Consider the following 10,179-nt stretch of genomic DNA (forward strand, 5'->3'; position numbering starts at 1 on the left):
ATGGTAATAAGCAATGAGCTAGCTAGCAAGGAGCCTCAGAAAGAGCATTGCCAGAGGAAGGAGGTGGAGAAGGCAGTTTTCTTGCTGTTGTAAAACTAGTATTTAGTTATGGTAATAATAATGTGTATTTGTACATCACCTTGCTGAAAGCATGTGCTTCTCTATCACCCTTTCCCCTCCGCATATTTAGATGCTTCATCTTAGACAACTGTGTGTCAATGACTTTTGGGGGAGTTTTTTGCTACTCGGAATTCTGAAGCCTAATTCCACTATTTTTCCTTTGAGTACTGCATGACGAGAAACGGTGAGGCCATTAGCACATGTGCTACAGGAACGGCTCTGCTCAGTCCCCCAGAAGGGCAGCGTGCCCCAGCAGACCATCCTGTTCTCCACGTGCATGGCAACGTCCAAGCGGAGATCAATGATCCAGCTCTCTTAAGAGTTACTGCAAATACTTTGCCAAGTCACGCAGTTGTTACACCCTGGAACAGGCCATAGGTTACATGCAAAGGTGCTTAATTTTTTTTCTTTTAAAATGTAAATATTTATAATTATTATTGTGAAACACCAACCAAGTTTAACAAAAAGCAAGCAAGCAAGCTGTATCTTGATCAAAGTGCACTGCTGTGCGCTTCCCCTTCAGCGCGCTGCTGGTACCCTGGCAAGGTGCCCGAAGGAGCCAGCAGCAGCCGACGGCTCGGGTTGCAGTTTGTACACCTGACGTGTAGCTGAGGGCCAGGGACTCCTGCTCGGCGTGGGAACAGCTTCGCAAAGCCACCGTCCTCGGCCTTACAGTACTTAATTAAAATACCTCATCTAGGGGCTGTTTATTATGGCAGCACCAACCTGTGTGTTGTGCTTTTTGTTCCCCCCCCTCCGTGTGTTGCATGCAATCAGTGAGGCACCGCATGGGTTGCTGCTCTTAGACACTGACAACTGAGGAAATTAAATTCTGAGGCGGAATCAGTTAAAAGCCTGAGTAAATCAGTGTTGTTTTTCTATGGTAACTGAAACAACATAATTATTTAAAGGACAAATTTTTATTGCTAATGAATTTTTTTCAAGACAGTAAGTTTTTTGCATGTTGTTTATACCAGGACCCTCTTAAATACATTTTGGGATTTTTTTTTTTATTTTTTTTTTTTTTAAGAGAGCGCAAAGCAATTTAGTTCAGTAGGACACTGTTAGATAAAAGCAGTGATAGACTGCAGTTCCAGCTTTGTATAAAGTAATATGCCTTTCAGGTACTTGGCACCATTAGTATTACTGTTTTGTGCAAGAAGAAAGATATATTTATATGGTTATTCATACTTGAAAAAGCTCATCATATTTGTAAAATCCATAGTGACAAGTCTGGATTTAAAAGCTTAAAACAATGGAGCATTTGCTTATACTGTTTAAACAACTCTTGACTCTACTAGACAAAATCTTGCATTTTTGTTCAGGTAAGTTAATTAAAAGAAAACCATAAGGATGGTCTGACCTCACAGATGCTTACGCACGCGTTTTGATTTCTTCTGTCTCTCTCCTTCAATGTGTTTACCTGTCAGTGAAGCGTGGGCAAAAGTTGTTACAGAATTGGGTCTTACTGTACAAAGTTATTAGAAAAATTAAAAGGATGCCCTGAAAGTACAGGAAAAGCTATGGAAATGCGTAATTGCAATGATTGCTGCTTCTCCCCACTGTTCTGTGTATCTTTTCCCATACATGCCATATTGCATATTAAGTTTTATAGAGCACTGATTGGTGTTTTACAAAAGCATGCTCCTTGTTATCGCTAAAAGTAGTGATATCCTTAGTAGGTGTCATACAGTCTCAAATGATGTTTTCTTTGGGAGGACAAAATCCTATTTGGGAGGAAATCACCCTCTCTTAAGGGGGCTTACAAGGGGGTGATTATAATGGCAGAAATCGTTGGTATCAGTGTTTAGAATTGTTGTATATTTTCTCATCCTGTGAGTGCACACGTGTATTTACAATAGGGTTTTCTGTTGCATTTGCTTAAAAAAACCCCACTGAGCTAAAAAGTTTGAAAGGAACAGCTTGAGGAATTTTTTCCATCAAGATACAATCAAGGGCAGGAAATCGTAGCAGCAGAGTTGTGGTTTTGCCTCCATTTTTTTATTAGTTAATTAAACTATAACAACTCTTAACTTCATTTTAGGTTAACTGTTCCTAGAGTTCAGAAATATTTTAAGAGGTCAATAATGCTTTCTTTGGCTTTCGCTCATTCGGTGTGGGATAAAGAGTCGCAGTCAGCAGGGCAGAGTTTTCCAGATGTGCTGCAGAGCATGTGTGCGTGCGCTCATGTCGACAGTTGTTGACGGTGGGAAACCATCCATCTTTCCTCATCTGCGCACCACCCTGTACGGATGAAAACCACAGGAAAGAAACGTGGATAGCCTGACATCTGTAAGCAAACTTACAGTATCTGATTAAAGCTCAGGAGCCCCGAGTACTTGCAGCTACCAGTTGACATGCGTTTTTACTTGATGGAGAGGTGCCGAGTCTGAGTGAGAGTACTGGGGGAGGGGGAATCCAAAGGGAAAAATTTGAGATGATAGGTGTGTATTTAGTTTCACCAGAAGCAAAAAAACCCCAAAGACCCCATTGTACATTGCAGTGTGGGTTTTCTCTGTGAAGTCGGGATGTTTCTTTTTCAAAGTGCTGCATTTTCTTCTCGGCGCATAGAGCTGCTTAGAGGCGTGCACTTAAAGGGCATATGAGGGAAGCAAATAGAGCCATGCAAGTGTCACATAACTGTCTTTAATAACGGGAGCTATTCCAGCACTCGGAGCCAAATCGTCTTTCAGCAGAAAGGATAAAATTTAGCAGAGCTGGGAAAGGGAAAGAAGAAAGGGGAGGGGAAACACAGCACCACCTCCTGCTGACACCACAGAAGTTTCCCTCAGCTTTCCCTCTCTCTCCCTCTGTGCATATATTTTCTTTTTAATCAGCTGGGGCTCTTCCCTCCCCTGCCTCTTTTTTTTTTTTTTTTTTTAAACTGTATTTTTATAGTTGGAATTCTGCTTTCCTAATTTCTCTTGTTTCACATTTAACTTTCTTCAGAGTATTTCATTAATAGTTATTGCAATTAAAAATAATAAATAAACTCAGCACCAGCTGCTCAAATGGCTGTCGTAGCATATCTGGAACATAATGCGGTCTGTTCAGGGCAGCCACACAATGCAATTTATCCCCACACCTGAGGGAATGAATTTCACAACTATAATTGCTACAATATAATTCTTATTAATGTTGTGCTATAATTCCTATTAATTCCAAAGGGCTAGTAAATGCATTAGGACTTGTCAACATATTATTTTACACTGTTTATGATCTGTAGAATTACGCTCTTCAGTATTGTATTGCATAAAGAAAAGCCTTAAAATTAGCTTTAATTGCAGGGGGGAAAAACCACATTTTCTGTTCGGGCACTGGGAAAGAAGGAGGGATCCTGGTGTTTGAGGAGTAATGAAACTGCATTTTAAAATCAGTCCTTTGAACTTTCTGTGCCACACAGTTAACAGTTTATGAAGATACATTAATAATGCCTGTCTTGGTTATTAGAAAAAGAACCACTAGTGTCTTTATGAATGAATAAATAAATATAAGAAAGATAGGTTTATAAAATTAAAAATAACTGTCTTCCAGCAAAGACAAAAGTAGGGAAATTACAAGTCATTGTAACTGATGTAATAAATGCAGAATGTGTTATCTTGCTGTGCTCTTATTTATTCTTGTTTTATCTCACTACCCTGCTTTTCTAGGTAGTGAATATGATGAGGAGGAAGTAGACTATGAAGAATCAGACAGTGATGAATCCTGGACTACAGAAAGTGCTATCAGCTCTGAAGCTATCCTTAGTTCAATGTGCATGAATGGAGGGGATGAGAAACCTTTTGCCTGTCCTGTTCCTGGATGTAAAAAAAGATACAAGGTAAGCAGTAGTGCAGACCTACCTTATTTCCAACTGATGTAGTGAGGGGGGAAGATGCCTCTAAAATCAGTTTGTACCTTTCTCATTTAATAGACTTTTCACATTTATTTTTGTGGTATTTTAGCAGAGTACATATTTTATTCACTTGTTTTCTCTCAAGCACAGCCAAGGTACCAGTTTTACAAAGGATGTAGCCTTTTGCATCCCTGTCTGTCAAGAGAGATTACATGTAGTGACTCTTTCGCTTTACACATTTTAACTAGCTTTCTATTATTTAGACCAATTAACTGCAGAATGCAGGAGGTACTACCAGCAAAATAATCTCTTGGGTCCCTTTCAGAGACACTAAATAAAAAGCTTCTGCCCATCAGTGCCAGAATGAATTCCTTCTGCTTAACTGCTAGAGATACTGCCTCTCCTTTAGTGAGACTGTGCCCAGGGTACTTTTCCTGGTATAGGTGATGTGCGGAAGGTGGTGGTTAACATTTTGCAAGTCAGAGGTCACCTAGGAAAGGCAGAGCCTCGGAGAAATTCTGGCATCGTTCTGTCCTGGGTCTGAGTCCCTGTGACCTGTCTGCACAGCCACCAGTGTCTGGCCCCATGTGCAGGGCTTGCATCCCTCTGTGTGACATGCTGGGAAACAATTCCACACACTCCCCCCCCTTTAAATTACTCTCCGGCATGAAAAATTTTTGTCTGTTTATAGGGGTGAAGTATCTTTAACTTTGAACCTTGAGCTGGCTGGTATAGAACATGCCGCAGTTTTGTGAGGACAGGAGTACTGCTTCACATGAACCGGTGCAGGGACAGATGAAATTGTATTGAACAGCTTGGACTTCAGTATGGCATTCTACAGTCATTGAAATTTGGGAAAAGAAATAGCATGTTGGCATAGTTCCTCTAAATCATTTTCTGAAGTTTTTGCATGAAGTACTGAAAAATTCTACCACTGACCTATACCCTAGAAAAAGCACTGGTGGTTGGGTTGGGTTTATACTAGTTTTATTTTATGGCTTCTCCTTTAAATAACTGAAAAGTAGGGACTTAAAAGAGAACAGAAATATGAAAGAGAAATATAGGAAGACCAATAACATTTGAGATAAAACAGTTGTGACAAGAATGAATAAACTGTGCATGAAATCGTGTAGTAGACGAAAACGTGTTTCAGTGATGCTGCAGCTGTTCTGGACTGCGGCAGCTCCCATAGCAGCAAATCACAAGGCTGGGATTCCTATATAGATCAGTTAATACTGACAATACTTATTTAAAACATGAGCAAGAAAGCAGCGTGCTCATTCCTCAGTGACATACAAGTCTTTTTTTGTAGAGATTAGCCTTAACTATGTCATGGTTATTCTCTTCAGTTACAGGAAAAACTGAACACCATCTCCAGGGGCAGGGCAGAGGGAAAGATGTTTTCAGGCTATTTGCAATTATTGCTTTGCAGATATACCCACATTATTCAAGATTAATACTTTTCTTGTGTGTGGTAGAAGCTGTGCCAGATGAAGGGTATAGTATAAAAGCTAAATCCCTAGCTCAGGAAGCAAACAAGCCATGGTGATTGTTAGAAGTCCCTGTGCCCACAGGGCATCTATGCATTGCAGAAAACAGTCACTTAATGGCAAAGGCTAGAAGGAGAACCCTGTAATTTGCTATATCCTGTCTGTTCTCTGTTTGACTGCCAGCCCTCTGTCTTTTTATTGCCCAAATAAGCAAGCTGTTTCTGCCTGCTTCTGCTATCTCACTACCTTCATCTCAAATGCATGAGGACTGTCGAAGGGATATCTTGTACACCATTAATGTTAGAACAGTTGGACAGGGAACAAATTAACAGCCCTTAGAGAGGCTGACAGACAGAGAGCAGCAGCAAATAAAAAGTACCGTATTTTCCTAAGAGACTCACCTCTGTTTAGTCCTGATAGGAAAACACATTTCCTTAAACTCTGACTCACCTCATTTCTCTTTTCTGTGGGCTCTGTTTCCTCCCTTTTTTCTTTTCAGCCTAATTTTTTTCTTTTTGCATTTTTAGCTTTGTTTCCTTCCTTTTAGCTTTGTGTCAGCTGTGTTTCTTGTTTCCGCTTCATCTTCCTTCTGCTTAACCCCCTCCTCTGATGAATTATTTGCAGAGTCTGGGTAGGGAGTCCTGTGATCAAAGCACTGGGATTTTCTGGTGGGTACTGGATAATCACAGTCAGGGCTGTAAAACAATTATAGAGCTCCAAACAGGAACACGGACATGCACATACAGTAATTGCCAGGTTGACTTTACGGCTGAGAAAGGATGCATTCCTTTAGGGAGCGAGGAGGAAAGGAGAATATACACAGTTTTCTTTTGTCTGGCCTTAGGTGACGTACGTTTGAGAAGCAGAAATGTTATTTTTAGATGTGTTATTTGTATTACAGTACTGCTTAAAGGACCCGGTAGGGATGGGGCTCCTTTTTGCAAACAATGTACAAGGATAAAAGGTGGCCTCTGCACTGAAAAGTCATTATGGAAAGGTAAATAAGACAAGAATGAGTACAACAAATACTCCCAAGGAATGGGCTGGGGCGGACAATGGAAACTGTAATGAGAACATGTTTATACACAAACGCAGATGAGTATCAGAAGACCCTACTGGCCTCCTGCCCAGCTGCTATCTCCTGGCAGTTTCCCGTAGGCAGTGCAGTCGAATTGAGTCATAAACATTTAGTTGTTCTTCAGGAACTTTATTTTTTTAAGAAATAAAATTGCTTGCTTATAATATGTATTGGTACTCTGTATAGTATGGCATAGATTTTCTTGAGGAGCCGAAGATTCTGGGGGAAAAAAACCATTTTTTTTTCTTTTTTAAATGATATGTGAATTTGTTTGTGGGATATTCAGAAACAGCTAAATGCATCTGGAGCACACTGACTTCTGGATGCTTAAAACACAAGCCTCTGAACTAATTTCTGAAGCTTGCTTTCTTCTTCTCTAATTATGGTTACTGACCTAGAGAACAAATTACAAGTATTTTATAGTTTGCCATTTATGGATTATTTTTTTTCTTCATATGATTTGTATTTGATGCCTTAAATTTGATTTTTAGAAAATCATCTGCATGATTCAAAGGAATCCAAAGATCTTAGACTTGTTTCTGTGGAGTTCACCCTCCCCAGATTTTGGATCTACATCCACATTTAGATGCCCTGTCCAGAAGTGTGTGGGTATTGAGTAGTTAACGTGGTTTGCAAAATGCCACCTGTAGGAGCTAAAGTGTGGATTTACGAAGGTGGCAATTAGTTTTCCTTTTATTCAATACCATTTATGTGTGCCAGTTATTTGGTCTCTAGCTCTGGAGAAGGACATTCAAAATGTGTATATGGCGTAGATAAACTCATTCAGGCAACTTCCAAAGAGCAAATGAAGTTTGATACATAATAGATAGATACAAAAACCTCCACAAATAATGCATATATACTATGATAGAGAAAACCCTACAGTATTTGTCATAATTTTTCTAGTTTGTGCAAATACAATAATAAAGGAATAATATAATTCTGTGCATACAAAATGTAGCTTATATGCTATGACTGCTTTTTGGCCTTGGGCAAGAGGAGAAGTGGTACCTTCCAAGAATGCTGAGGCATTGGTCTTGTCTTTCTGGCATGTAATGGGATGAGGGTCCTAGGCCTGTCAAGTGTGGCAAACCCCCGGGAAGGCTGATCTAAGAGCAGTGAGACTCGGCAGAGCTTAGGGAGAGAGAATATTGACATGAGAGAGGGAAAGACGGGAATTTACTCAAAAGAAAGGAGCAAGCCAGAGCTTGCAAATTGAGCAAAGAGGAACTGGACCCACAAAGAAGAACTTCAGAAGGAACAGCCAGGAGATACAAAAACATATATGAATGTCCAAGTCTGAAACAAGAAATCCCCCCAAACCATCCTTGACGTCCCTTTTCCTACTCGAAGGGGGTGGTAGGCTCTCTGCAGCGTAGTGGCTTCATGAGTACTGCTGTGCAAGGGGCCCTGCCCAGCAAGTGTCCTTGTGTCCATGCAAACCAGGTAGTGCCAGTCTAAACTCCCCTATCTCCTCCTGATCTGGTCCGAGGTTAATAATTGTTTCCTCCTGTTTAAGATTTTAGAGTGCCCTTCTATACTGCCATCTTCTTCCTCAATCATTTGTGAGAGTAAATAATGAGCAACCTAAGTAACCAGAGCAATAAAAGTGATGTATGAGTTTGGCAGTGGGTTTTGCCATACCTCAACAAACTCAGCCCAGACATACAACAAAGTGTTTACATTACAGCAGTGGAAAAAGTGCTGAAGAGTCGACTGTAATTCTAACAACAGTTTTCTTTTAGACAGGAGTACAGGTCAAATTTCGTGCTATACTAGCTCCTCATACTCTGCGTGGTTTACTATATTTCAAACCATCCATGGCCCAATTCATTCCACATAGGTTTCTGGTTTAGCATTTCCTTAAATTTTTCTGCCTGAAAGTACTTTTCCCCCTTCATCAAAGCGCGTGGTATACTTGAGGCTGAGTGGATCATTAAAAAATCTGGATCAGGAGAAGAGTGCCATTGGCATGGAATAGTGAGGATATTTGTGATTGCAGATTTGTGGCATCTGTAGCAATTGATACTAGTTTAAAAGCATCTTAAAGTGATTTCTTACAAAAATTGAAAGTCTAGACAGGTTTCTGTAGTTGCCAAAATATATATAGGGTTTGGGGATAGCTTTGTTTTTAAAATTTCACTGCAGTAGCAAAGGTTTAGCAGGTCACCCCCAGATTTTCTCTTTTGAAGGCACAGGTCCTTAGGTGTTGACAGATGCCTTATGACAGTCCTCATGCCATCCAGTGACATTCCTGGCCCCCTCACCCCAACGGTCCTGCGGTGCTGAAGGTTGTAACTATGTGCAAAACCATCTAAAAGCTGCCTCAGGATCTCAGATAACTTGCAGGGAATTCACTTGACTGCTCTTGAGGATGATTTGTAGCTTTCATGTGCTCTTGTCTGTCTTGGTGGTACAGCATTCTACCTCCTCCGAATACTCTTCACCCAGAAGTAATCTGCACTAAAGGCTTGTATTCGTATGTCTGGCTTGTATTGGAGACTGAAGATTTTCATCTCCCACATCTCAGATGACAGCTGGGCAGGAGTTGTCCAGTATTTTTAAGGACAACTTTGGGGCTGGACTTGCAACTTTAAGTGAGGATTCAGTGCCTGGATGCTCTAGAGGAGAGAAGCATGAATTTGTGGGCAGAGCAGTTGCTTGGAGTCTTGCACCATACCCTTGTTCCAGAGTGGGTATTTTAGGCTAATTTTTTCTTTCTAAAGGATTTCCACAAATCAGACTCTCCAGACACCCAGGCTGCCCTCAAATGTCACTTCAGTGGTACGGACTCCACTGGGCATTACGCGTTCTGATGAGAACAGTACCACGCTCAGCTTTATGATTGAAACTGGAGAACTGTTTTTGCTTAAAGATTAAAAATACATTGCTGCCATTGCACAGTTAATGTATAATAAATAATGACCGGCATTTTACGTTGTGAGAACACCATAGCTATCTGGGAGACTGGGTGGTTTCTTTTGCAATTACTTTCCTGATAGGAGCTGTAAGTTCCTTATACTTTTTTTGCTTGCTGTTGCGAGCTGTGGTTAGAGCCGGGCAGCGGAGGGCAGCACGCAGGGGGACTGCCTCTCTCAGGAGTGGGACATAACACTTGAGATTCTGACTCAGAAGTCGTCGGATTAGGAGGTTAGAGGAGGAGAAGAGGAATGTTGGCAGGAGAGTGGTATTGAAGGTGTTAACCTCGTGCCTTTCTGGGGTTTGCTTTCTGATATATATGGAGTCTTCTGAAGTTCTAGGAGTTGTAGCTCTGTTCTGTTTACTGAAGGCTTTTTCTCTTTTTTTTTTTTTTTAAACAAATTGCCTAACTAACTTACTTGTCTAATTGCTGCGAGTTCCAAGCTGGAGCTTCCTCTTACTGTAAGCTGCACATTAATAAAACCGAACTTGCTGCTTAAAAAGAACCAAGGGGACTTTTGTTATGTGTAACACCAGGCAGTGGTTCAGCAAAGACAAAATCCCTGAAACTTTTAATTTAGTGGGTTAATTAATATCCATGCTGTTAATTAATTTTGCCTTTTCTTTAATAGTTTAAAAAAAAACCCTGAGATACCTATCCGGAAACTTCAGAGAGGACACAGCAGAGCCTCAGAGCTGTGCCTTTGTCACAAACTGTCTTGGCATCTTTTTTCTTC

The 10,179-nt window shown here is 40.7% G+C and overlaps 1 protein-coding gene across 2 annotated transcripts in view; it reads left to right on the forward strand.

Annotated features, from left to right (window-relative positions):
* JAZF1 (JAZF zinc finger 1) overlaps positions 1-10,179 on the forward strand; it is a 201,325-nt gene that overhangs the window by 187,854 nt on the left and 3,292 nt on the right. The window contains exon 6 of one of the 2 annotated variants that reach the window (XM_072854067.1): positions 3,771-3,894. Coding sequence is in view for 1 of the 2 variants with exons in the window: in XM_072854066.1 (XP_072710167.1) it covers positions 3,771-3,940 (170 nt within the window). In the remaining variant the exon portion in view is untranslated. Of the gene's footprint in view, positions 1-3,770; positions 3,941-10,179 lie in introns of those variants that run through there. The other variant, XM_072854066.1, reaches the window with a different exon arrangement.

This window comes from Ciconia boyciana, chromosome 2 (assembly GCF_034638445.1).
Source record: "Ciconia boyciana chromosome 2, ASM3463844v1, whole genome shotgun sequence".
Classification (NCBI taxonomy): Eukaryota; Metazoa; Chordata; class Aves; order Ciconiiformes; family Ciconiidae; genus Ciconia; species Ciconia boyciana.